The sequence below is a fragment of the Rattus rattus genome, chromosome 7, assembly GCF_011064425.1.
Source record: "Rattus rattus isolate New Zealand chromosome 7, Rrattus_CSIRO_v1, whole genome shotgun sequence".
In the NCBI taxonomy this organism is placed as follows: Eukaryota; Metazoa; Chordata; class Mammalia; order Rodentia; family Muridae; genus Rattus; species Rattus rattus.
In genome coordinates, this window is record NC_046160.1 from 22,527,322 (window position 1) to 22,552,699 (window position 25,378).

General features: G+C 46.4%; 2 protein-coding genes across 2 annotated transcripts in view; one reads left to right on the forward strand and one right to left on the reverse strand.

Moving 5' to 3' along the window:
• Positions 1-13,005, forward strand: part of Rbks (ribokinase) — a 76,805-nt gene extending 63,800 nt beyond the window's left edge. Inside the window, exon 8 of the mRNA XM_032908969.1 lies at positions 12,792-13,005. Within this exon, the coding sequence (XP_032764860.1) occupies positions 12,792-12,965 (174 nt within the window). The 3' untranslated portion in view covers positions 12,966-13,005. The remainder of the gene's footprint in view (positions 1-12,791) is intronic.
• A 1,520-nt stretch (positions 13,006-14,525) lies between these two features.
• Mrpl33 (mitochondrial ribosomal protein L33) lies at positions 14,526-22,735 on the reverse strand. The gene is made up of 4 exons (XM_032908968.1): positions 22,639-22,735; positions 22,029-22,047; positions 20,055-20,161; positions 14,526-14,785 (listed from the first exon to the last, which is right to left on the reverse strand). The coding sequence occupies exons 1-4, from the start codon at positions 22,658-22,660 to the stop codon at positions 14,736-14,738; spliced, it is 198 nt and encodes a 65-aa protein (XP_032764859.1). The 5' UTR covers positions 22,661-22,735; the 3' UTR covers positions 14,526-14,735.
• Between the last annotated feature and the right edge of the window lie 2,643 nt (positions 22,736-25,378).

Genomic DNA, 25,378 nt, shown 5'->3' on the forward strand with positions numbered 1-25,378 from the left:
TGTGTCTGGGACTGGTGGAAGGGCCTGTGTTATCCTTTCCCTTATCCAAGTTACTTTTTTGTCCGGCCAATGACCTGCTGGGTGTGTTTAGCTTCTGCCTTTTTAGCCTCACCAAATTGATCTGGCATTAAGAAAAGCCATTTCCTGATTAGTGGCTCACCCAAATCTGAGGGACTACACCCTCATTCAGACACGCTGTTTTTGATAGCTTCCCAGGGATGTTCTGTGCTAGTCTGAGGGTGGGCAGTGTCTTGTGGAAGCCAAAGCTCTCAGGCCCAGGCTGTCACAACTAATACCTCCATCTCAAACCTGTGCAATGGAGTCTTGACCTTTAAGAAGAAAGCTTAACAGCACCCCTCAAGCAGCACAGAAAATCAGAGAGAAGATCCCTCAAGCTGGCCAACTCTACAGAATCGAAGACTGACAATGTTGATGTTGAAGAGCATAGGTGGGTTTCACTTCACGAGATTAGCAGCCACACAGTTTCAGCAGAGCAATTCTCACAGCAAACTCCTGGCACATTCCTAGTTTAATCTGGAAACCTCACAGGCTTTTGGTAAAAATCTCTGAAGAAGGAAACAACCTTTTCTGCGGTGTTTGTTAGGAATGAGGTTTTTGTAACTAGCTCCCACTGGATCAACAGCAGCCTCACTTTCCTGGGAGCTACACCAAAACTGTGCCTAACTATGAAGTACTAAATCATCGGTTAACTATAGAACTAAACTATGAGACTATTCTACTCTAAACCGTGTATATATTTAGCAAGTCTGTAGAGAAAGAAAGTAGATGAGGCCTGAGGGCAGTGACTGAACGAGGTTTCTTTTAGGGGGATAAAAGGTTGAAAATTAGACTGTGGTGTTCGTTGCTCAGCCCATGGCTACACCGAAGGGTAAGGAACTGTAGTCTTTAAGCAGGTGAACCATGTGGTATGTGAATGATATCGTGGAGTCAGGGTCTGGGGAGACGTTGTTTGTTTATTTGTTGTACTTTTCTGTGGGAGGAGGTTGTAGCCTAGTGGTAGAGGCCCTGGATTCCATCACTACCAACACCCCACACCCCCCAAATGACTAGCTGATTATAAAAACCAAGGAATAAGTTTCAATGCTTGATTAATTTGAAGTACTGATCATTTGGACTATATTAGGCCGTAAGATAGAGTATTTTTAAGGTGGATTATCTCAGCCTAATCATTGGTATTTATCACAAAGTAGCAAGGGCATGGACATCTGTGATATAATAATTTGTCATGTTCTCTGCAGATTATTTAGAGTGGAGATGAGCTACACTCACAGAGACGAAATCTGAGTTCTGGCTGGCTGCCGTGATATTCATAAACTGATCTGGTTTGGGAAGGCAAGACATTTGAGGTTGGGGAAGGATGTGATCTCATCCTCCTGAGGTAAACATGAGCTGATAAGAGGAGAGGGGTCCATTCCAGTGGGAGCCGTGAACTGAGCTCTTGCACAAACAGGCTATCTCAGGGTCAGTCCACCAGAGTTCACTGTGCCACACCTACCCAGGCAGGAGCCTTTGCACTGTTCTGCCTGGGAAGTAGCACCAGCCTTACTGGTCCCCATCTGCTTGAGACTTCCCAGTATTCACTGGTAACCATGTTAGAACTTCTGGCTCAATGGAAAGAGAGCAGGGACCACCAACAGTCGCCCACTATGCCTTGCAATAGACTGTTTGCCTTTAGGGTTACCACACGCCAAAGACCCTGACCAGCCCACTTGCCCTTCAGGACAGGAAGTGTACCCTCAGCGTTTCTCAGATGTACTCTCGTCACCACCTGCCCCAAAGAACCTTGTAAATGTCTTCCTACTCACCCTTCTTTTCCCCATGAATATTGAAACAGCAAATACACTCATCTGTACCTTTACAGACTTACTGTCCCTCTTTAAAGAGCCACCAACCAGCCGAGAGCCCACACCCTGTGTGAAAGAGAAATCCTCAGCTGAGCCTTCCTGCAGGGAGGGCTGCTCACCAGGGGAAGGGAGCCTGCAGCCATGGCTGTGCTTACCAGCATGAGCCCTGCCCTGAGCTGCTAGAACTCCTATCCAGGCTCAGCCACCCTCTGGGCTCTGCTGCCACCTCTCCTGACAGTGGTGGCATCTGCCCAGCCATGGAGAGCAGAATGCTCTACCAAGCCACAGTACAGTGGAGGTGCAGGAGTTGGTCTTTGCCGTGGAGCCCCTCCCTGCCCATCTCCAGCCCCACCTCTCCTGGCTTTGACTCTTCCGAGAGCCTCCCGGTGTTTAGCCTCTGCTCCTTTACCACAGGAAAGCCTGAGCCTTAATTGGCCTCCCCAACTCTGCACTGACCCCAGGACTATCCATTCTTCACTCCTGCTACTTCAGCCTCAAGAACTCACTAAAGAGTTCATCGAGACCCTACCTACCCACAGCAGAGTGAAGGTCTAAGACACCAGGAGATTCTGATGGCCACGGCTGGAGCTCTTTATACCCTGGCCTGCATAATCGGGGCTCGGGGCTTCTACCCCTTCCCAGCCCCCCTTACCCTTCTCCTCTGAGCTGGGAACAGAAAATCAACCCTCTTGCTACTAACACTCAATCGATCACGTCACTATGATGGTGACCCCTTCTGTCCCTGGAACCTTGTCTGACCCCACTCACCTAGGTCATTGAGCAAAAGGAATGCCCTCTGACATGATGCCGTCTAGTCAACACCCACTCTGCGGCTCTCCTGCACCCTCCTGACATGGTCTGAGTCAGCATCCACAACAGTCCCATCATACAGGTGAACAGATGCAGAAGAGCTGAACAACGGTCAGAGGTCACACAGTGCTGCGTTAGTCAAATGGGGCTTTCAGATCTGTCTTACCCCACCCCATTTGTGCGTGGTTCCGCTTGGGAAAACGTCCCAGTTGCGTTTTAATTCAAATGGCAGAGGGGCTTCAGTGGATTGCCACTTACCATCCCAAGCTAACAAAGAGGCCAAAGAGAACTGAAAAGGCCCTTCTGCGTGGCGTCCCTGAAGTCTGGGACTCCTAAGCCCCATCAGGTTCTAATGCCTGAGGTCCCGGATAGGGGAAGGAGGCAAAAGTCTATGCTTAGACATCAGTGCCACAGGCAGGTAGGCCTGACTGCCAGCCCAGTCTAGAGGTAACGATTCAGCAATTGAGGCAGCTCCCTAAAATGATCCCTGGAAGGCAGTTCCATTCCAAACAAGTGCAGGGAGCAGGGCTGACCCAGAGTGCTCTAGAGCAAATCTGGGCCCCCAGCACCATGTGGAAGGTAGTAGGGACCCTGACAGTTTACATTTGCTCTCTCCTAAGCCCCTGGCCAAATTCTGGAAAAAGAAATGGTGTGTCATCATGTTTCAGCCATTTGCTGCTCTCTGGCCTCTGAAACCACAAGCAGACTGAGGAATCCAGCCTGCAGTGTGGGCTCTGAATAGCTCTACGGAGGGAGAGGCCCTGAAAAGAAAAGAAAGTGGTATCTACTTGTTAGATGGAATGTGTGAAGACATCCGGGAGGAATGTGGGGCTCTGTTGAGTGGCTCGGCAGTTTGGCCTTTGAATCATGCCATGTGGGTCCAGATTCCTAACAGATGAAGCCTCAGGACTGACATCACTCTCGCACGATCACCCGGGTCTGCTGTGCCGCCCAGCAAGTTTTTTACCTTGGGGATTTTCAGCACTTGGGAATTTTCCCAACCACATTTAATATCTGTCATTCCTTCCAACTCACCCATTTTCTGTCATCTGGAATTTGACAAACTAGGACTCTTATAAGCCTATTTCATTGCTGGTGCCCCCTCCTGTAAGATGAGGTGTTCTTGGAACAGCGTGTGCTCTCTTGCCTGACCTCATAAGCCCATCTTCCTGTCAGTGCTGGCTTCTATCAGGGCATTTCCGCAGAGGCTGGGCACAGCACTAGGCCTCAGGATCAAAGGTGACAAAATTGCCCCATGTCCTCAGAGAGGAGGCACAGAGGACACGGGTAACTGGTCTAGGTTGGTAGGATCAGAGAATGCTTTGAGCCGAGTGTCAGGCAGTCAGTGTGACTGACCACACTGATATCTGAGTTGAGTCTTAGGAATGAAGGAAGAAAGGAGCTAGTCTGTGCAAAGTCTAAGCTAAAGTGTCAGGAACAAAGACTCAAATGGTAAAGAGGAAGCAATGAGAGGTAAAACTAGAAAATAAGTTTATGCCAGATGTGATGGCTACACTTTAACCCCAGCACTTGGGACACAGAAGCAGGCAGATCTCTGAGTTCAAGACCAACCTGGTCTGTATGAGTTCCGGTGAGACTCTGTCTCATAAAAAAATTTTAAGTATTTTATGTGCTATGTTTAAGGAGTTAACATGTTATCCTCAGAAGGAGGAGGAGCATGGCGAGTGTTTTAGGCATAGAGATGAGACAGCCAGATGTGTGTGGAAAACAGACTGGAAGGGTCTGACCTGGAAGCAGGGAGAACAGTTAAGTCTCTGTAGACCTCTAGAGAGGGTGTGGACGTAACACAGGACCACAGGAAGGGATGGAGAGAGACAATGGCGATTTTGGGTACAGGGTTTAGGACGTGCAGTATTCAACACAGCTTAAACCATGTTAGTAATTAAAACACCCAGGAAATGGGAATGAGAACCACAGGGAGCCAGGATCATAGACCCAAAGGAAACCAGTATTGAAGGTGCAAGAGGAGACAGGACCTGTCAGGAAGACAGGCAGAGGAGGCTCAGGAACCGCGAAAGACCCGGTCTCTTCCTTCTCCACGCCACCGTCCTGCTCAGTGCTTAACTCTCTGCTCTTCTGGAACCTGGTCATCTACAACTTCAGCATCTGCATTACCATTTTTCCTCCATCCTGGTGCAACTGTCATGTGGCATCGCCTTTGGACCATGAGAATGAGCCATTTCCAAGACCCTCAGCTCTGGTGACCCTTGACGTCTGTTCCAGTTCAACCTCTCACTCCCATGACGACAGTACCTGCTTGAAAACCCCCAGTCCTGCTCTGGCCTTGGCCAGTTTTCTCTTCTCTTCTCCCCCATTCTTTTTTTTTTTTTTTTTTTTTTTTTTTTTGGTTCTTTTTTTTTCAGAGCTGGGGACCAAACCCAGGGCCTTGCGCTTCCTAGGCAAGCGCTCTACCACTGAGCTAAATCCCCAACCCCCTTCTCCCCCATTCTTATCTTCCTCAGTTACCTGCATTTTCTCCTGTCCTGTTGAGCCCCTCCTGCTTGTTCTTCCTCCCTCAGCCCGTAAGTCTCTGATCATCCTTCTCAGCTATCATTCCCTGAAAACATGGATTCCTTTGTAGGTCCCTTCTTCCTTCACAGCTGCCCAATCTAGTTCAAACTCTCTGCTCTTGCCCCAAGCACTGGGGAAACGGTACCTGTTGTGATTTGAATCTGATATGTCCCCAGCTGGTGGCTCTACTGTAGAAGGCTGGGGACCTGGAGGACATACAGCCAGGCCAGCAGAAGTGAGTTGCTATGTCAGGTCAACTCTGTGCTTCCTGGTCCACCATGATGAGGGGTAGCTGCCACACGCTCCCACCATGAAATGCTTTTCCCTGCGGTACGGACCCCACCCTGGCACTGGAATCATGAGACAAAATAACCCTCTCCTCCTCTGAGCTGTTTCTGCCCAGTTCTTTGGTCACAGTGATGCAAAAGTAGTCAACACAGTACCCCACGCAGGACGTCGAGAGATTCATGATCTTCACATTCGTCCCTGACACAAGCTCTTCCCACAAGGCAGCCAAGGACGCCTCTCCATCTGCACTTGCTAAAACCATCCCCTGGAGGGGACGGAGCAAGGTCTGCACTTTCCCATGAGGCCTCAACTGCAACACTTGAGCCACTGTGTGCAGAATCACATGCAGGTGTAATTCACAGCCTAGCACATTGAGGTCATAAAGAGGTGGCAGTCGTGTGCAACATGCTGTGTCACTGGAGTCCCACACAGACACCTCGCTGCAAACCACGACTGTGAGCGCTGCCTTTCCTTTAAATGTCCATAAGCTGTTGACATGCCTTGAACCAAGGAGAATAAGTTTCCTCAGCTTTAACCTGAGGATAACACGGGGTTGCTGCTGACCTCCATGACACTTGATGAAAATCACAAGAGCCTCTCTGCATGGACTCACAGCTTTCTGTGACTCACCCCTTACAGGCACTCCGGTGCAATGCAAGTTGCACAACACAGAGCACAGTTTGAACTGTGCCTTCCTCCAGGGGGTCCTCATGAACATCCAAACAGTAACGTCCAGTAAGAGGAGGCTCAGAAGAGCCTGACTGAGCAGAACTTCAGGGGGGGAAAAACAGCTACTGCGGACAGCCGGCCTAAGAATCAAGCGAGGATGCCAAGCTGGGGCAACCTTCTACTAGCTTTAAGCATTTCTTCCTCAGCTCTCCTCTCTTGCCAGACAGCCCTAGGAGACTGGGTCTGAACTTGCTCAGTTCAGTGAGGGCACAGAACCATGGAAAGAGGTCCATGATCCTAGCCCCAGGAAGGCAAGGAACAGGGGAGAGAACAGAAAGTGAGGTGTTGGCCAGAGAAGATGGTCTGAAAGGATGGAGGGAACGAGAGCAGACTCCACAGAGCAACACTGCCTCAGGCCTAGCAGCAGAGGCCTCCCCACAATCCAGCTTGGCCCTGTCCTTTAAAATTCTCCCCTCTCAGGTGCTGGCCTTGAGGTCGTCTGAGCAGCTTTGCCAGCGCCCTCCCCATACCACCAGCCCTCAAAACCCACACCACTGGCCTGGTGTGCGTCTCTGCTGCAGTGACTGGTAACCACGGTGACCAAAAGCGTTAGGGAGGAAAGGGTTTTTGTTTGGCTCACAGGTTACAGCCGGGCATCCGAGGAACTCGATACAGGAATCTAGAGGCAGGAGTTAAAGTAGAGGCAATGACAGAATGTTTCTTTCCATGGCTTGTTCAGGGTGGCAGTGCCCACAGTAGGCTCAGACCTCCCACTTCAGTCATTAATGAAAAGAAAAAGACAGCCCCCCCACCCCCCCCAACCTCGTTACGCAGCCCTGGACTTTCTTGCTGTCCTTCTCACCCTGACACAAGAGCTGCCTCCACACACACTGTGGGTCAGAATGTCTCAGAACCCAGGACGTGGGGGCCCTTTGGGAAAGCAGGGAGTGTGGATACCACGTGCACTGTGGGTGAGCAGCTAGCTGGTCTCAGGAGGGGAATGTTCTGAGAAGGCAACAAGTACTAGCCACGTGGGTGACTGTCGGAAGGAGGGTAAGTTAGGCCATCACCCCTTCTGGCATAAAAATAATGTTCAATAAAAGGTTAAAACTATCAAGTTCTATCAATGAGATATATTCCATTATACCAAGAATGATTGATTGGAAAGTACTTTACTTACAGGAAAATCACAGTGATAGAATACAGCCTCCACTTTTAAAGCACTTTCCATTAAAAAAAAAAAAACCCCAATGTATAAAAATAGTTATACTAAAAATGTGAATCAACAGCCAAGTAATTTATTGGCACTTGAAAGCCTCCTGGTATAAATAGAGCCAACAATGGGAATATCACGTAACTCTGAGCCGTGGCAACCTGACCTAACACAAAAGAAAGCCACGCAGTTCACCCAGGGCCAGCCAGCCCCCTTGGAAGAGATTCTGCGCAGAGAACATGACGGAGCTGGAACCATTAGGTCAACATCAGGCGGGGCAGGCAAGACACAGTGGGCGCAGATGTACAAGTTGTCCTGACTGTAGGCCTCTGCCTAAAATACACAGCACGGTGTATGCAGGGTCCTAAGGAAAGCACGGAGTTCCCCCAGTACTACAGAAAATAGAGATGCTTAAACTCTGGGATGTTTCTACCCTCCCTGCCCACAGACAGGTAGAGGCAATCTGACCTCTCTGCAGTGTTTAACCAGGGGGCGGGGTCTGCCTCAGGCAGTGTCCTTGGTTAAAAACCAGGTAAAGCAGCCATGTCCTGCCATGGTCCCATATCCAGCTGTGCTGCTAGCATCTGGAGCCATTAAGTGTGCCTCCCAGTCCTCTCAACTTTCAGGTGCCTGGCCTGGGTTGGAAGAAACTGCCACAGTGAGCTTGAGTATCCACCGATGCAGGCAGGAGCTTCTCTGGATTCATTCCACATTGACTCAGTGGAGAGCCACAAATCTTTTTGTTTGTTTGTTTGTTTTGGGTTTTTTTTTCACAAATCGTTTTAAAAAGAAAGAAATCATTCAGAAGCAAATATTGTCACAATTGCAAATTCACGAAAGATGACTTGTAAAATTCTTTAAGTCATTTTTATTTTATAAAGAAAACTTGGAAATTGCACCTCTGCCCTACTACTCTTCACTCACCTGTCATTAACATGTTGTCGCATCTGGCTCATTGCTCTCGCTTGTGCACATGCATACTGCATGCCTGTGTGTGGTGGGGAGAGGTGTGAGGGGCGGGGAGAAGAGGTCCTTCCAGAAAATGTCCTGCTCTGTCTGTCACTGTCCACCTGGGACAGTGTCTTCCTGAAGTGGAGGCAGCAAGCCCAGTGATCCTCCCGACTCTGCCGCTCGCCCACAGCACTGCTGTCACAGGCACGCAGTCACTTCGAGCTTTTTATCTGTGCTCTGGAACTCTGAGCTCAGGTCCTCGTGTTTGAATAGCAAGTGCTTACAGCTGTTATCTTTCTAGCCCGAATATGTTTATTTTTAGGTAACAATTTGAGAATAAGCTGCTGGCCCTATGACTTACTGTATAGTCGAGGATGGTCTTGAACTTGTGATTCTCCTGCCTCCATTTCTAGGTGCTGGGATTACAGGCATGTGCCACCACATCCAGCTTAGGCAGCGACAGGGATCAAGCCCAGGGTTTCATGCATACTACACAAGCACTGGACCAAATGAACACCATTCTTAGCCTAAGAAATTTGATTTCTTATTGTTCATTGCTACTATACAGAAATGCACTCATTTTCAACTGACAAGATGTCCTGTAATCTTGTTAAATCTGCTTTTTCTAGTAGGAACTTGTTTTCCTTAGGACTTGTACATCAGTCATTACACCATCTTCACTAAACTTCCCTTCTTTCCAGTCTACATACCTGCTCGTTTTCCAGCCTTTCCACACTGGCTGTGAAATGCAGAACAACACTAACCAAAGGGACAGCAGACCACCCAGGCCAAGACCCAGACTGAGGGGGAAAACATAGCTCTTCTCAAGTGTGAGGCACACAGAGATCTGCTCAGAAATGTCCCTTCAGGTGGCTAAGCCATACTTTCTACACTCCTCCTGATACAAAGTTTTTAAAAGCATTTATATTGGTTTTAAAAATAAGTGTCTTATAGTGATATATTCACTCCTCGGACAGCTTCTGCTTGGTCGTGGCACATGTGTGTGTTTATATATTTATATTCTACTGGCTTAAAAATATTTTGCATCCTAATTCATGTGGATATTGTTGTGTTTGATTTCACTTCTCTCGAATTGTCTTAGCCTGCCTTTGGAATCATGGCAATGCTGACCTTGTACAGCAACAGAGAAATGTCCCCTTGGCTTTTTTATGTGCTCAGTGTATCTCGGTAGCTTTCTTTCTTGCTTAAATCTTGCAAGAATTCTGCAGTAAGAATATCTGGTGTTCTTGGTGGAAACCCCGACAGGAAGAGTATGTGCATAGCACATGGCATGGGGAAGGAAGGGAAATTAAGGTAGGAAAACCCTTTAGCCAAAGGCTGCCACACACAGCTTTACCAGTGCTTCCCTAGCTTTGCAGCAGTGGAGACTCTGTCAGTAGGTGTTTGTAGCGACCAGTACTGCATTCCTATTCTTTCTTAAGGCTTACGTGTACATCTTCATGACATATATTACCGAAACTCAACACATGCATAGAATGTAATAATCAAATTGACATGGTAAACATTTCCATCTCGTCAGTCACTGCAGTTTTCTCACCCTAGTCATTTTAAATATATCAGATAGGAGGGCTTCGTGTTATTTGTTGTTTGGTTTGAGATACAATCTCACTAGGTGGGCCTGGCTAGAATGGAGCTCTTTGTAGACCAGGCTGTTCTTAAACTTGTAGTGAATCTCCTGCCTCAGCCTCTGGAGTGCTGGGATTGCAGGTGTAAGATACTGTGCCCAGCTTTCTACATTGTCACAATGAACCCTTCAGCTCGCAGTACGTCTGGCCTTGGACCTTGTGTCATGCTGCTGTACTGGGACTCTCGAGATGCCCGAGAAGAGTGTCTTTCCTGCCTTTGCAACCTTTAAAAAGAATGAACTTATCAGAACCTCTAGAGCTAGGAAAGGTATGGGGAGGAGGAGGGGAGGGTATAAGTCTTTCCTGTGACTCGATGGCAAGGCTCACAGTGCCCATGTTGGCTGTGTAGACAAGGTGAAATGACTCTCCTTGTCTCCTGAGCTCACTTTTGCCTTCCTCCTCCAATATTTTTCTGTGAGGGCTGACTTATTCTATAAACTCCAGGGAGGATTTCTTCAAATCCTTTCTTTAAATCCACACTAAGCTTGGATGATGCTGCTTGCCTGTAAGCTGAGTGAAGACTGCAGAGGCCGAGACAGGAGAATCACAAGTCCAGGCCAGCCTAGATTAGGTAGCAAGATCCAATCAGCTGGGGGCTGCATAGTGAGACTATCACTCATCAAACCCCAAACCATTTACAAACTCTGCCACACTGCTTAAGACTTAGTCCACAGGCGTTCTGCAAAAACCCTCTTTTAGACAGGTCTCACACTATGTAGTCCTGGGTGGCCTTCCAAGTCAGTATGTAGACCAGACTGGCCTTGAGATTGTAGTTCCTGCCTCTGCCTCCTGATTAAGCCAGGGATTAAAGTTCTCCACCTCTGTGCCTGACTTTGTCTCTTCTTAGTGGTCCTCACTATGCTGACCTCATAGCTCATTGGATGTCCCAGCCGCAACAGAAACAACTGCACATCAGAGCTCTCTGAGTCATCCACAACTGTGAAAAGTAGGCCTGAGGAACCAGTATTGGTTGTGGAGGTGACACTGGGAAATGTCCCTGAAAGTAGTTAACACCAGAATTTCCAGAGTGAGATTCTGCAATCACTTGAACTCGCTTTAAACATTAGTTACATGAACATGTGATTAGGTGTCACCTTGGAGGCACTGATGATGATGGTAGGGTGCTAATTCAGTTCCTCTGTGACCTTCTCCAACACAGACCCTGGGAAATAGGAAGAAAGTTGTTTCTCCCTGTATTTAGTTTGAGAAGAGCATCTGAATGGCTCTCACTACTCTTTGCATGCATTTTTAATAGAAACATGACTAATTTTAAGAATAGTGAGGGCATATACAAAATGTGCCGCCGGGGGCATCTTGTCCCAGAAAGCAAGCAAGCAAAAACAATGATACAGCTAGTGTACGGGACACACACAGGAGGCGGCTGGGAAGAACCCAATTGCTAGAGCTGCGATGAATGGGCGACAGAATAAACTACTAGATAATAGCCCAAACAATGAGTTCATGCTGATACAAATGATTAAATAAAGGGGGGAAGGGGCAAATTTTGAACGCAGAACTCCAATTTATGTCAGTGCTATATGCTCTGAGTTGAGGATCTAAAGCCTAAGTTCAGAACTCTACCCACTTAAGAACAGTGTCTGGCTAGGGATTTAGCTCAGTTGATATAAAGTGCCTGCATATTCTGTAGAAAGCCATGGGTTCGGTCCCTGGCACCACCACGTGAACCTGATATGGTGATACATGCCTGCAATTCCAGCACACAGGAGATAGAGGTCAGAGGACTGGGAGTTCAGGGTCATCCTTGGTTACTTACAGAGCCTTTGAAGCCAGACTGAGCTACCTAAAGCCCTGCTTGGTGGGAAGGGATAAAGGATTGGATCCTTGATGATTGGCTTATAGAGTATATGAAAAGAGGAAAATGGCTTTAGAGAGTCTGGCAGAAACCACTGGACCACATGCCAAGGAAAGCCAACACACAACCTTGCTTTGATGTGACAATTAAGAGACAAATCCCATACCAGGCATGGTGGCACACACCTATAATCCTGTAGAAAGAATCTTCTATAAGCGTCACCTGTCAATAGAAAAAGCAGATAGCCAATGAGCTGAGACAGGAAATAGGAGGGACACTGGCAGGAAGAGAGGATTCTGGGAAATAGAGAGGGAATAAAAGGAGACACAGGCGGAGATTCAAGGAAGACCCTGAGACGCTGAGGAGACATGAAGAAAGCAGCAGGCCAGAACAGAAGGAGAGGTAATTAACCAAGCGGTAAACATAGTACAGTTTGAATGGGTTAAGTAAGTTAGGGGCTGGTCAGGAAAGTAAGCGAAAGCTATGACCTAGGTATTTATAATAAATAATTGGTCTCCGAGTCATCATTTCAAGAGCAAGGGTTCAGGAAGAAAAAACATTTTTCCTTTTTACATAGTCCAAAACTGGAGAGACGGAGGCTAGCCTGGGTTACATAGTAAGATCTTATCTATCCTGACCTAAGCTGCCATCAAACACTTTCCTGTCATAGCCTACAGGTATGAAAGGAAAGAGGACAACTGTAAAATGCCATCCTGCGTGGGCTGCTGAGCAGAAACTGCTAAGATGACATGCAGCTGATACCACTGTTCCCTCAGTTGTGCTGAGTGTGCCACATGCATGATGTGCCTCATGATGTCCACAGAGCTGGGCTGGAGGTCTCTGCTCCTTTTCTGGAACTCTGAAGCTGTTCTAAAATGCAAAGGATTGCATTGGTTTGGATACTAAAGCTTGAACCTAGAGCCTCCCAAAGACCAGGCAGGTTCCCTACCACTGAGCCACGGCTCGGCTTCATGCTTGCCTTCATAACTGTGCTTCCATTGCAGGGTGCTGGTGACAGTTTTGTGGGAGCGCTGGCCTTCTACCTGGCTTACTACCCAAGTCTGTCCTTGGAAGAAATGCTCAAGAGATCCAATTCCATCGCTGCGGTCAGCGTCCAGGCCACAGGAACACAGTCCTCTTATCCATACAAAAAAGACCTCCCTCTTGCTCTATTTTAACCACTGCTAACCCCCAAATAAACATAATCTTGAAATTAAATGCTCATTGGTGTAGCCACTCAGCTCACAATTACTAGAAAATGCCCTCCCCTTATAAATATGTTCATTTATGAAGTTATCAAGCCTTCTTTGAGTTAGTGGTGCTTTGCTATTTCATAGTCAAAAAACATCAACTAGAATTAGATTCCACTGTTTGGAGAACTGCAAAGTCTAGTGTTGAGTGCACACTGTACAGCCGGGGTGGACAGCAGTGTCTACAGCCAGAGCAAAGAATGTTCCAAAGGGAAAGGAAGTAGCATTCGGCTCTCCCGAGAACATTCTGAGAAGCCAACACTCACCTTTAGCCTGTGTGGTCTAACTTTTTGGGGGGCTGGGGATGTGGCTCAATTGGTAGAGTGATTGCCTAGTATGAATGGAACCCCATGCTTGATCCCAGCACATACCTGTAATGCCAGCACCTAGAAGGTAGAGGCAGGAGGATCAGAAGTTCAAGACCATGCTCAGCTACATAGCACATTTAAGACACTCTACAATACATGGAATTCTGCCTCAAAAATGAAATGAAAAGTAAGACAAGATGGCTCAGTAGTAGAGGCGCTGGCCAGCTGGCCTGATTTTGACTCCTGGGACCCATACAATAGAACAGAACCAACTGCCAGCAAGCTGTCCTGTTTATATCTGATTCCGCTTCCCAAGAGGTGGCTGCCTTCAAAATCAGACTGCACCTTGGGAAGGGGCTATTTTGGGACTGCACTGGTTCTTTGTGGCCAGGGGAGACACTATATTTCCTCAGGTATTTTAAATGAAGTAGGATATGGACTAACAATTCTAAAAAAAGCTCATAGTTTTAGCCAAAAATCTGAGGGAAAAAATGGAGGCATCTGAGGAATTTTGAAAACTCATGAAAAACAGGTTAAGAAAGGGGATGAGGCAAGCCAGCAGTCAGAGTTTTAGCTATGGGATATCCCCATGCCCCCAGTGTAATGGAATACACCACAGCTCTTTTTGTTAGAAAAGAAAGATACAGACAGTCAAATCCTCCGCTGTCCTAAGAGCTCATGACCAGTCTGGGCTACACAGCAAGGTCCACACCAGCCCACTACTCAAGTAGACCTTGTCTCTCTCAAAATTCAGACCATAAGACTATGGTGCTAGTGAGCTGTTTAAGAATATGGACCAACAGCACTGTTCCTAAAGACACACATACAAACCAAAGCACATGTTTTCTTTCTTTCCAGCTGCCCACTATCTTGTCCCCACAGCAGCTTCTTCAGCATTGCCTAAAGCACTGGCCTATGGAGGCACAAGGAACAGCTCAGGAACTCTTTCTTTTTTTCCTCCCCCAGAGCTGAGGATGGAACCTAGGGCCCAAGCGCTCTACCACTGAGCTAAATCCCCAACCCCCGAGCCCAGGAACTCTTGCTCAAGCCTCACATGGATTTTCTTATGCAAGACAATAATTATTTCTTGACTATGGTGCTTTTTTTTTTCTTTTCTTTTTTCTGTTTGTTTTTACCCTTCAAATGGCAGAGGGGAATACCTCAAAGAGACAAGAGTACAGGCTATTTCAATATTTTTTTATTAGGGCCTATAAAGCATCCAGAGATAAATATGTGATCTCTATAAAGGACTTTCTTTCTCTGCATTGTCCCTTCATCCCCAGAGGCCATGCCACAGTTTCCCCATCTTCGTTGCACACTGAGGAGTTCAGAACGGTGCCTCACCCTCGGTCTTCTCATTTATGAATCAAGTTCATTTCCAATCCACTACTCAGAGGGAGCGTATTTTTTTCTGTTCCACAAAGAGAACTTTTTTGTTCACTGTGAAGCAAGAAAAAGGGTTGTAGAAGGAAAATAGAAACCATCGTCATTTTTATTAAAATATACATTGTACCCTGAGCCCTCTATCCTCTTCTGTTTTCCCCTCTGACATGAGAATTAGCGGATTTGCAAACCCAGCTTCTCAATCTCTCAGCTAAAGAAGACAAAGAGAAATGGGTAAGAAGCAAAGGGAGGGGTCACCAGCCAATCAGCAGCATCCTTGATGCACTACAAAGTCATCACTTCAATCCGTGTGAGATACTGAGACAAGCATGGCAAACACTGACTTGAATCCAGTCTCATACTGGGTATATGCAAGAACCAGCTGTGCGCTGGGCTCCAGAGCAGCAGTGAGAGCTGCACAGTCACAGAGGAACGGAGTTAGAAGGGAAGCAAACCACAGAACCTCCACTATCCAAGATGGCTTCACACCCAAACAGGAACGCTGCAGATTGACCATGAGGCAGCAAAACCTCAGTATATAGATTTACTGAAAAAGGCTACTGTCTTGGCAACAGAGTGGAGCAAGATGCTGGGAAAGGAGGCTTTCCCAGAGCCCTGAGTGTCCTATTATCTACCATCAGCCTCCAGCCAACACACACACACACACACACACACACACACACACACACACACCCTACATGACCTGATTCTTCTTTGCCACTAAAACAAGACACCTAAAGGAAACCTAGGAGGGCAAAGGACTGTGTGACCTCACAGCTCCTCACTGTCCCTGACCATAGACACTTCAGCTTTGTTTTCTCTTCTACAATGAAAATGGATACATCCCAGCTGAAAAGATGGCCAGTTAAGAGCAAAAAGCCCCAGGTTTGGTTCCCAGCACCCACGTGCTGGTTAACAACCACCCACAACTCAAGTTCCAGGGCATCTGATGTCCTCTGCAAGCACCAGGCACTTGTGTTACACAGACACACATGCAGCCAATTCATCCTTACAAACAAATAAGGAAAAGAAAAACACATTTAAATACACTGCATTTCTCACCTCCATCCTACTTCCAGTTCAGCAGCAAGAATTCAACTATTTTTTAAAAATTCTCTAGGTGGAATTCATGAGAATTTAAGAACCATTAACCACTCAAGAGAAATGTAACACTAAATTAATGAAAAAACATTATAGAAGAGCTATCTTTCACATACTCGGAACCATGTAAGACATGAGAGAATGTTTTCATTCGCTGAGAGGCAATCAGGAATAATTTAAATGACCATGTCCAGAATCTCTGGTTATTAGAACAAGGCTTTAAGCTCGTCAACCTGCACACAACTTTAATCCCAGTGCTTGGGAGGCAGAGGAAAGTGGACCTCGGTGTATGCAAGACCAGACTGGTCTACATAGCAAGTTCCAGACTAGATCGTGATACAGAGAGAGATTCTGTCTCAAAACCCGACAACAAACAGAACAAGGCTTTATGTATTAAAATTCCCTTATCCTCTGCATTAATCTCTTTAACTAAGAATTTAGTGCACAGCACTGTAACTGGCACTGCAGTTTATAAGGAAACCATGATTTCATACACCAGTGAGTCATAAGCTGAGCATGAGAAAATCCAAAAAAGCTCATATGAACCTAGAAATCAGACCAAATGTGGTGGCAATGCTTGTAATCCCCCCACTCAGAAGGCAGAGGCAGGAGGATTTCACGTTCACAGCCACATGGTAATGTCCTGACCCCAACACCCCCACCACCACCCCCAATAAACACAGAAACTGGCTGGGCATGAAAGATCAAGGCAGGTGGATCTCTGTGAGTCCAAAGCAAGCCAAGAACACACAGTGAGACCTGAGGCAAAATAAAGGAAAAGAAAAGATAATCAGATTCATGGAGAAGTCAAAGCTTGGTCCCTCAAGAGCAGTAACACTCGATTCACTGAACTGAAGCAGAGCTCGGCCACAGCGGCAGCCAGCACTTGCCCACTGTGTGCCAAGCACCAGGTTTGATCCCAGCACTGAACGACAAAGTGCATACAAGTAGTTAAGAGCAGAAGCAAGGACAATAGTGGGGCTCCCAATGCTGACTGGAGAGAACCCAGATAGTTCTATTTTAGGATTCTTATCAGGTTGGTTTGTTGGGGGTGGGGATTGGGGGGCTGGTTGGCAGTTCTAGGGGTTGACTCAGAACTTTGTATACTAAAACAAATATTCAACCACTAAGCCATCTCACCAGCCAAAAGTCCTGATTTTAAACACATATTGGGAAGGTGCTCAAGCCACCTTTCCCGGATAAGTGTAGCTAGCATCCCTCATCAAAGCAGCTCCTTACAGCAATGGAGACCATCACAGGGTTAGGGTTAGGGTTAGGGTTAGGAAGAAAACTACAGAAAACAACAACTAGACACAACACAGACATCACCAGATCATGGGGCCCAGCCCCAACAGATACACCTACAACACAGCTCCTACATCTGTGGTTCAAGGAAAATCAAGAAAGAGGGTGCGAATGATTGTGAGAGCCAAAATACCAAGGAGTCTGATGTAAAGTCTGTCCTAGAAACAAGACTGAACAACAGAAGTATCAGTCAGTGGACATGTTAACATGGAAGGGGAAATTTCATGGAGTCTCACTCTAGACAAAGGACTACACACAGCCAATGACTGCTGGGAAAGTTATCCTCTCCCAGGGATAAGTCGCTTATTGACTGTCCAATACAGAGCCCTCAGCCCTGTTCTGCACATATACACCTACACACATAACAATAATAATCAGAGAAAAGAGGCTATGATCCTGGAGAGGACATCAGAAGGGTTCAATGGAGGGTGGCTGAGAAGGGCTGAAGGACGGAGGGAAGCTGACATAATTATATTTCAATTTAAAATGTATTACAAACAAAAAGCTAGTATCAAGAACATAAAATTGGCCCCAAGTACTAGAGATGCCAGAAGAGCTGGGTTCTAGCACTGACTCAGAGGAGCTGGGGACACAGCTCCATATTAAAGGACGCTTATGCTTCTGGGTTGGAAACCCAGCCGAGGGAAGGAAGGAGGGAGTACGGTTCCACTATCCATCAGCCCCGAGCCCCTCTCCTCTGTTTCCTTCCCAGTGCGAAGACAGCCATTCCCTCAGAGCTGTTGCCTGATAGATACTGAGCACTCATGTGAGCTGAGCTAAAATGACACACCGCTCGCTATCCACAACACTAAACAGAATGTAATTTTCAGTCAAAATATTTGCTGTCTAATTCATAGAAGAATGAATCTGTCAAGTTCTTTCCCTGCAGCTAATCTAAATCTATTCTGTTCCAGTTAAAGTCTGCATTGCCTTGTTTAGTGATCCACAGAATTAAAAATGACAGGTTTCCGTTCTCTTTTTGATAAACAAGGCTTAATACTCTTATGCCTCAGCCTTTAATCCTTCCTCCTCAGCATCCAGTTTTATATAAGAAAAGTCTAAAGACACAGGTGGGGCAGAAGATATGGCTCAGGGAGTAAGAGTACTTGTTCAGAAGACCCAGATTCAACTTCCCAGCACCCACACAGTGGTTCTCAACCCTCCATAGCTCCTCCTGGGCAACACAAGCAACTCAGGTGCACACACATACGTTCAGGCAAACACTCACACATAGAATAGACTACATGCAGACATAGTTGGTTGTTGCCTCAAAGCAGTCTGTGAACCGTTCAACTGACTAGGAATTCATCTGTGTTTCATCCCTGATTTTCTTCGTGAGAGACTAACTTTATCCTCCAACTAATGCTACTGACTGCGATAAAATGGTAGGAATGGGCAAGGCCAGCCCCAAGACAAGCATCTTCATCTCATGGCAAGTCTATAGAACATCCCACAGAACAGGAGGAAACCAGGTACCGCCTACCGTGGGACATACTCTTCTTCAAAAAAAGGCATTTGCTACCAACATTTCTTATTAGAAAACCCAGTTATGTACAAGAAGCCAACATGGTATATCCTTTCCCAGTGTCATGAAACTGAAAAATCTTAATCCTAACTTCTCAAAAGCTCCTCCACATTAAGGATGAAACTCCAACACATTTAAACTATCACAGCTCATTTAATAAACACTTATCAACATTGATGAGTTCCTAAAAGTCAACTCTAAAGGAGCTAAAATAGCAGCTAGTATACAAGTATATTAGAATTAATATAATTCTCTGCACTTTACCAGTTAATTCAAGGAAATCCGAAGGGAAGAGAACACCAATCCAGTATCAAACCTCCTTATTCCTGTAATTTCTCCACCAAATAGGAATCTTCCTGAAATTTAGAGTTCTAGTCTTCAGGTCTAAGACTAGAATTCCCTTTTTATTACAGTAATAAATGGCCAGAAATATGAATATCATAAAAACAGCAGGGAATTTTATTTCTATTACAGAATGGAATTTGAACAATTTGAAGCTGATAACTGAGCTGGAACATTTTTTAATGCCTCCTCTTCATCCTGAGACAGCCTTTATCTTACTAGGAGGCAAGTAAAGAGGGCAGAAGAACTAAACCAAAGCCCAAAACTCTAAAACACCTGTCAGCTTATTTTGCCAGGTCCACCAATTTAGAAGGGTAAGTCTTCACAAACAGTGGAAGGTTTGTAAGTGGACATCTAGCCTTTGGAACATGGGACATTTAACTTACTGCATTTATTTATTGTGAGTGAATGCGGGAGAGGCACATGTGTGTAGGTCAGAGAACAACCTGCGCTAAATTAGTCTCTCCTACATGTAGGTCACACTGATGGCACTTAGGTCACCAGGCTCTCTGGCCTTAATCTGCCGAGCCCTCTCATCAGTCCAAGTATGTCTATCTCTTAAACAAACTTAAAGTTAGCGTTTATTAAGGCATTTTTGGCAGAAAGCATGATAGAAAACCAAATATCCTATCCCAGTGTACCAACATATACTCTACTTGTTTAACTCATATCTGAATCCTGTGATTTGCCACTGTCAAACACGCCCTCCCCTTTGCAAATGGCTGCTGCCTATTCTTCAGATAGCTGACTTCCTACCTTCATGTAACTAACCCTTCTTAGAGCCTCTGCCTGATTATCCCAATGTCCCGATGGCCTTGCTCACAGCACTTACTTACACCATGTCATTTCTTCCCTCCCTCTCAAAGTTCTTGTGTCCTGGTGTAGCCACCCATGGCATAGAAGCTAGCTAGCACGATAACAACATTCAGTACATATCACTGAATGAATGTCACGATTCCAAGGGGGCCACAAAATCCCCAGAGACATTCATTTGGAAAGGAGACAGAAGGTCCTAAGAACATGACCTGCCAAGACATCACTTCTGAGCCTTACCTATTGGATCATAGTGCAGAAGGGTCAGCTTCTCTCGGAGTCGGCTTCTCTTGTGGTTGAAGGAGAAACCTGTCCCGGCTTGGCTCACCAGTTTTACCAGAATAGTTCTAAGATCAAAAAATACATTGTCACGAGCTCAAAACACATTAGGTAGGCCACCAAGAACACACAGCTCACTTTGCTATGGAGTCGTAATGGTTATGATTTTACTCAGCCCTTAGAGGGCCTGTGCCATGACAGAGTACATTTCCCAAAAAATTATTTCAATGGCTCTGAATCCCAAAGTCACCTACGATGACCCCGTGACCTCACCAAAACAACAGGCATGATGAAGCCAAATCAGAGACTGGGCCTCTGAGGACATCTCTCACTAGGGGCAGAGGTCTGGTGGGAGAATATACAGGGCAGTAGTCACTGCTGGCCTATAAGGCAACCCTGAAGATGGCTGCCTGCCTTGGGAGAGCCGACTGATAGCAGGAAGGGACAAAATAGAGAGATCTCAAGTTTACAACACTGATGTACAGGCCCTGGGCACCTTCATATTTCATTTAAATTAGTCATCCAAACCAGAAAACTTATTCTTTCTCTCCCTGCCCTTTGAATACTTGTGCTGTTACTTTCTCCTATGTGTGTGTCCTCTTTGCCTTGACACATAAGACATTCCTCATGCCATTCCAAAACCTATCTGAAGCACTTGAGACCACACTACAACCATGCAGGGAGGCTCACATCTACAATCCCAGCACCCTGAAGGCTGAGACAGGAGGATTACCTTGAAGACCAACCTTGACTACAGACTGAGATCCTGTCTCAAAACACAAAATAAAGCCAAGAAGGCCACATTACTCCTCAAACAGTGCTCCTGAAGACCACAATATTTGTTGGTGAAACAAGAAAGACAATGATGCCAGGTCTGGTGGTGCAGGCCAATAGTCCTAACCACTCAGGAGGCTGGAGCAGGAAGTTCGCAAGTTCAAGGCCAGCCTGGGCTACTCAGTGAGGTCTTGTGTAAAAACTTAGAAAAACAAATATGAGGGTTGAAGAGAATTCAGGGAGAGAGCTTTTACCCAGCATGGCCCTAGGTTCAATCCCCAGTACAGGAGTGGGAAGAGGGGGGTTATGTAATTAACATCATTCTCTCATTCATAAAGATTCAACAGATCTCTATAGGGTACTTATTCTGTGAGGAGCCCTATAAGAAGCATAAAACTTAAGTCTGCATCTTCTTGCAGCTAAAACTATGAACAGATGAACTGGCACTTTGGGGAAGGCAAGGCACCGGTCTAGCCTCTGGTTCCAGCTGCCTAATGGTTAGCTCTGCAGTCTTTCTAGTGCCTGGACTGATTTCTATACACAGGCTCTAGGTTTTCATCAAAGCAGAGATCATCTGCAGATCCCTGCAGAAGACTCCAGGCAAATGGCTTTGGTGGTAGGGCCAAACAGACCACCAGCCCCTAGAGGTTTGTTTAGGAGCAAAACAATGAACTGAAAGGACCCTGAGATGAGACAAGAAGCAAAGCTCCTTTACACAAAGGCTGGGAATACTCACTGGAGTTAGTCACTCCTGGAGACAGGAGGGAGTCAGCACAGTCCTCAACTTACCTCAGTGCAAATGCACTGCTTTGCAAGAGGCCAGATTTCCAACTGCCCCACCGCACCCCTGCCCACCCCCAGGCTAGTAATGGGCACCTCAGCTTCCAGCTAGCCACAAAGGTAGAAGGAAGCACTGATTTGCTAAGTTACGTGTTCTGTGGTTTCGACATATTAGATGCATCTTCAGCTTATGTATCTGCAATCCAGGACAAATGCTAGCACCATCAAAGGAAGAGGCATCTGGACTTTCTTCCCAAGGTGTTCACATCAACCAAATAACTAACCAAATAACCCCAAATCAACTTTTGGGCGATCAAAACCAAACACTGGACCAATCCCACCAGGAATAAGCGAACTTTAAAAACAAAAGCCTTTACTTACTTTGACTTGCTCTTGGCAACTTGTGTGTGTGAAGGTTGGAAGGGAAAAAAGGGATAAATTTGTTATTTTTTTTCCTTCAAAGTGCTTATCAACATTAGTAAAAACCAAAAACATATACCCCGTTTACACTAAAATAACGTTTTCCTGGATATCAGTCAGTCAAACACTGACAATAAAAGCATCCACAATTTTTGGATGCTGGGGGGGAGGGAGAGGTGTATAATCAATACAGTTGTCTGTGACCTTAACATCTTTTAAGTAGTATCTGCTCTATTCTCACCCTTCTGTGGCGTTAATATTTGTATTGTAACAAAGCTCTTGTTTGAACTCTCAAACTGTAACAAAGTCGCCTGAGGTGGAAACGAACTCTAACCAGGACGTCAGCTTGGAGACAGGCAGCCGGATAATACACCACAGCTGCCAGTAGACACTGTCGGGACACCCCCACAGTGGGCGACAGAGCTCCCACCGCCTCCTCACCAGACCCGGAGGCGCGCCGCGGGGTGGCAGCCGCCCCGCCAGGTCCTCCACCCACCGGGCTCCACCCCGGGACCTGCGAGTCACCGCCTCGGCCCCACGCTGCAGACCCTGCCGCCTGACACCGACTTACAAGAGACGGCAGAAAGCAGCATGGCGTCCGGACCCCTACTCTCACACAGACCCGCCGAAAGAGCTCAACAACTGCTTCCGGGGCATATGGCGCCGGTTCCGGTAGAAGGCTCAGGAAGTGGACAGAAACCACGCCCTCCCCTGGAGTTCTGACAGTCTCTGACTCCGTGCTTTACTGGTAGTGAGTTTTGTGGTATTATGGGAAGGACGCCCCCACCATACAAAGATAATACTGCCAAATATCACAAAACCCAGATCTGCCTGACTCCAAAACCTGCAGCCTTTCCCAGTAGACACTGATCTACCATTTATTTGCCCATCAATTTTTTTACACCTGTGCAAGGAGCCTTAACTCCACCACCAGGGACCTCATTGGTAATTTCATCTCCCAATTGCTAAGCAGGATTTTAATATTTTTACTGTTGTTGTTTTGCTCGATTTGCGTGTTTATAATAATTCTCCCTATATTATAATTTATTTTTATCTGTCTTAGTGTTTTGCTTGCATGCATATTTGTGCACCACTTGTGTGCCTGGTGCCTGAGAAGTTCGAAGCATGTGTAGGACCTCCTGGAACCGGAGAGTTATGATGGTCGTGAGCCACCATGTGGGTACTGGGAGGCAAACCCTGGTCCCCTACAAAGGCAACAAATATTTATAGTGGCTTAGCAATCATCTATTTGGCCTCTTGTTGTTGTTGTTGTGGTGGTGGTGGTGGTGGTGATGGTGGTGGTGGTGGTGGTGGTCATATTTTTAAATATTTAAATACGTACTTAGTGCTAGCCTAGCTTAATCAGAGAGTTCCAGATTCAGTAAAGACCCTGTCTCCAAAAAAAAAAAAAAAAAAAAAAAAAAAATTAAATAGGTGGAGAGGAAGCAACATTGACCTCTGTCCTCCACACATGCACGTATGTTCACATATGTCAGTTCACATGTATACACACATATAACACAGGAACACAAAAGAGACACCATGTGAGCTGCCCCTTGAATGCTTGAATGGGCTGTGAAGGAGACAATTACATTCTCATCCCCTTCGGTACATCTACTTGTTACTTACACCTAACACAGTACTGGCAGCTGGTGAACTGATTAAGATGTTACTAATACAGATGGAATTCCTGATTTGTTTTTTCTTTTCCACCTGAACTTGCGCATCGAGCCCTCTATCCCTTATAAAGTGCAGAGCAGTAAAGGCAGCCGGAAGGGAAAGAAGCAAGAAGAGGAGCAGAACAAATTCAGCCTCTTTGGAAGCTGGAGTGGGGGAGCAAAGAGAGGAGACCACTGTTTAACCTGGATCTCAACCCAGAGAGAGAGATGGAGGGAGGGAGAACCTGAGCCTCATCCTGGGTTACACAGAGAGCAGCCTCCCTCATGTTAGTGGACATGCACTTAGTGGTGGGGTTTAGACCTCTCTGTGCTGCACTGCACACCATCCAGCCCATTGTCATACATATGCCCAGCCTGACTAATAGTTGGGGCATATAGCTGTTGTTCTTGTCCACCAGATCAGTGGTGTTAGCTCCCTAACCTATCCAGCAGGCCAGGGAATATGGGTACTAGCAGAGGGGACCCCACAGGAGAAGACTGAGTTCCCTGCAACAGTGATAGTACTTGCTCAGTTACCTCTCGACAGACCAAGGCAATTTCAAAATCAGGTCTCTGCCTCAACAACTTAGGATGAGAGCAAAGAACACCTTGGAGAGTAAGACTGAAAGCTGGGCATAGGCACTGGGTTCAATCTGTATGGAAGGCATCCTCCGACCGACAGTTAACACATCCCCACCATCTAACCCTGCCATCATGATCCAACCCCACGCCTCATCACTCAGGTCTACTACAGGTCAACGCCACAGAAAGCATTTCCTGACCTCACCCCACGCTTCCCTCACTGCGCCCTCAGAGCAGCTAGTAGGCCTCTCTGCAGGCTTTTAATCACTGACCTTCCCCCATCCCAAAATAAAATCATGGAGTCCAGTTTGTGCTGACCAGCTACTCCTAAGCAGGAGGTCTGCCCTAGGGTGTGGTTGATATGCCCAGTGTCACTCTATGGAAGAAAACTGATTTTCCATTTCCCAGAAGCTAACAATTGCCAATAGCTTCTTGGTTGGAGGTGGGACTTGGTGCCTACTTCCCCTTCTCGAAGAGACTGTGACAGCAAGCACAAGATCTGCACAGGTTCAAACCAAGCAAAATGCTATCCAGTTTTTAAACTCCTTAGCGCAATGGTTCTCAAACTTCATAATGTTAGGACCCTTTCATACAATGCCTAATGTTGTGGTGAGCCCCCGTCATAAAAATATTTCATTGCTACTTCACAGCTGTGATTTTGCTACTGTTAAGAACTGTAATGTAGGGCTGGAGAGATGGCTCAGCTGTTAAAGGCTAGGCTCACAACCAAAAATATAAGAATTGTAATGTAAACATCTGATATGTAGGATATTAGACGCCCCCCAATGGCGGTTGAGAACTATTGCCCTTAGAGGATCTGAGGTACAGGGATAATTGAACTATACTAAGTGGGATCCATGAATTCTGGGTTGACTAGTAGGCCCTAAATTGCAGGTGTGGCCATTGAATTTATTTTGAATGATGAGCCTCCCTTATCTGGGTAAGCGGAGGAGGGGAGAACATGGCCAACTTGAAAAAAATGAGCAAGTCTTGAGCTACAGCCAAAGAGAAGGTGCATGCCTACATTCCAGAAGGCTCTAGGACACTTAACAGAGGCCCAAGACCAAAGAC

Coding starts and splice junctions, on each gene's coding strand:
- Mrpl33 (XM_032908968.1), bottom strand. CDS start 22,660: ATGCTGCTTTCTGCCGTCTCTT. Junction 14,786..20,054: donor TCTGCACTATGATCCAATAG/GTAAGGCTCAGA, acceptor CTTGCTTCACAG/TGAACAAAAAAGTTCTCTTT.